The 1,267-nt window shown below is 31.6% G+C and overlaps 1 protein-coding gene across 1 annotated transcript in view; it reads left to right on the forward strand.

Moving 5' to 3' along the window:
- The window catches only part of LOC105622438 (putative phosphatidate phosphatase), a 28,666-nt gene that overhangs the window by 21,510 nt on the left and 5,889 nt on the right, over positions 1-1,267 (forward strand). The window contains exon 4 of the mRNA XM_012203859.1: positions 436-493. Within this exon, the coding sequence (XP_012059249.1) occupies positions 436-493 (58 nt within the window). The remainder of the gene's footprint in view (positions 1-435; positions 494-1,267) is intronic.

The following is a 1,267-nucleotide window of genomic DNA, read 5'->3' on the forward strand; positions in this document are numbered from 1 at the left end:
GGGGGGGGCACAATCGCTGCGAACTGCAGATCCTAATTAACGTAATATGCTGTTCGAATTTTTATTATGAATCTCTCGAGCGAAACGGAGTGAAAATGGAGGGCGAGAGGAAGATACAAATATCGAATCTTCTTTACACCCTCTTTCTATTATTTTTTGCTCAATCTGCGGTTCAGCCTCCTCTTCGTCGTATTCTTCGTTGCTCGCGGCTGCTTTTTGCCGTCCAGTCGATCGTAATCGGCACACTATATTTCCCAAAATTAATCGTGATAAAATTAATAGGACGGAGATAGCAAAGAGGGATGCGCACGTATGCATACGCGACGATTGCGAAAAGAGAGCGAAGAAGAGAAAGCATTTTTTGTCTACTCTTCCTTGCATACTTCGTTCAATAAATGGGTTTTATTTGACGGGGCACGATTGATCACGTTTCAGATTATCGTTTCCCTCCGGTCACTCGTCCTTCTCGGCTTACACCATGATCTATCTTGCGGTAAGTAGTCTTTACATTATGTAAGAGAATGTTGCATTGATTTATAATTTGTGCGAGCTAGATCATAATCATCCAACGAATCTAATACGAGTGTATCGGTCCGCGAATGATTTCTAGAATTTTCAGCCGCAAACATCAATTTACATAATTTAATACATAAAGGATCAATTACGCTAAATTCTATTAAAGGTTCTCTACATAAATGATCGTAGAATCTTAAGTTGTAGGAAATTGATTAATTCTAATCGAGTATTCTCCTTATATTATATTTGATTACAATTGGTTGGTTTCCTATGACTTAAGATGACCATCTACAACTTCTATGTAGAGGACCCTTTACGATTTGATCTATATGCTTCTGACAAAGCTAAATCAATACGATAATTATATCTGTTATTATAAAAGTAATTAAGATTTTGAATATTAAATTAAATTTGAATTAATTGTGAATTATTTTGTATTATTTAATTTTATATATGTATATATGTATATATGATATGTATATATGATATTGTAATAAATTTAAAAAAATGCGACTTATCTAATTATAGAATTATAAAATTGATTAAATTGCGTTTGGGTTCTCTTTTTGCACTCTAAAATTTTCTATTTACGTATTCAATTTTATATATATATATATACATATTATGGTTTTATTTTAATGAAAAAAGTTTCATTGATAAATTCAATCAAAATTTTATCTACTGTAAGATTAAGTTTTTATTGTTTTTAATTTATAAAATTAATAATGCTTGTCTCTTTCTCTCACACACA

Source organism: Atta cephalotes, assembly GCF_000143395.1.
Source record: "Atta cephalotes unplaced genomic scaffold scaffold00002, whole genome shotgun sequence".
NCBI lineage: Eukaryota > Metazoa > Arthropoda > Insecta > Hymenoptera > Formicidae > Atta > Atta cephalotes.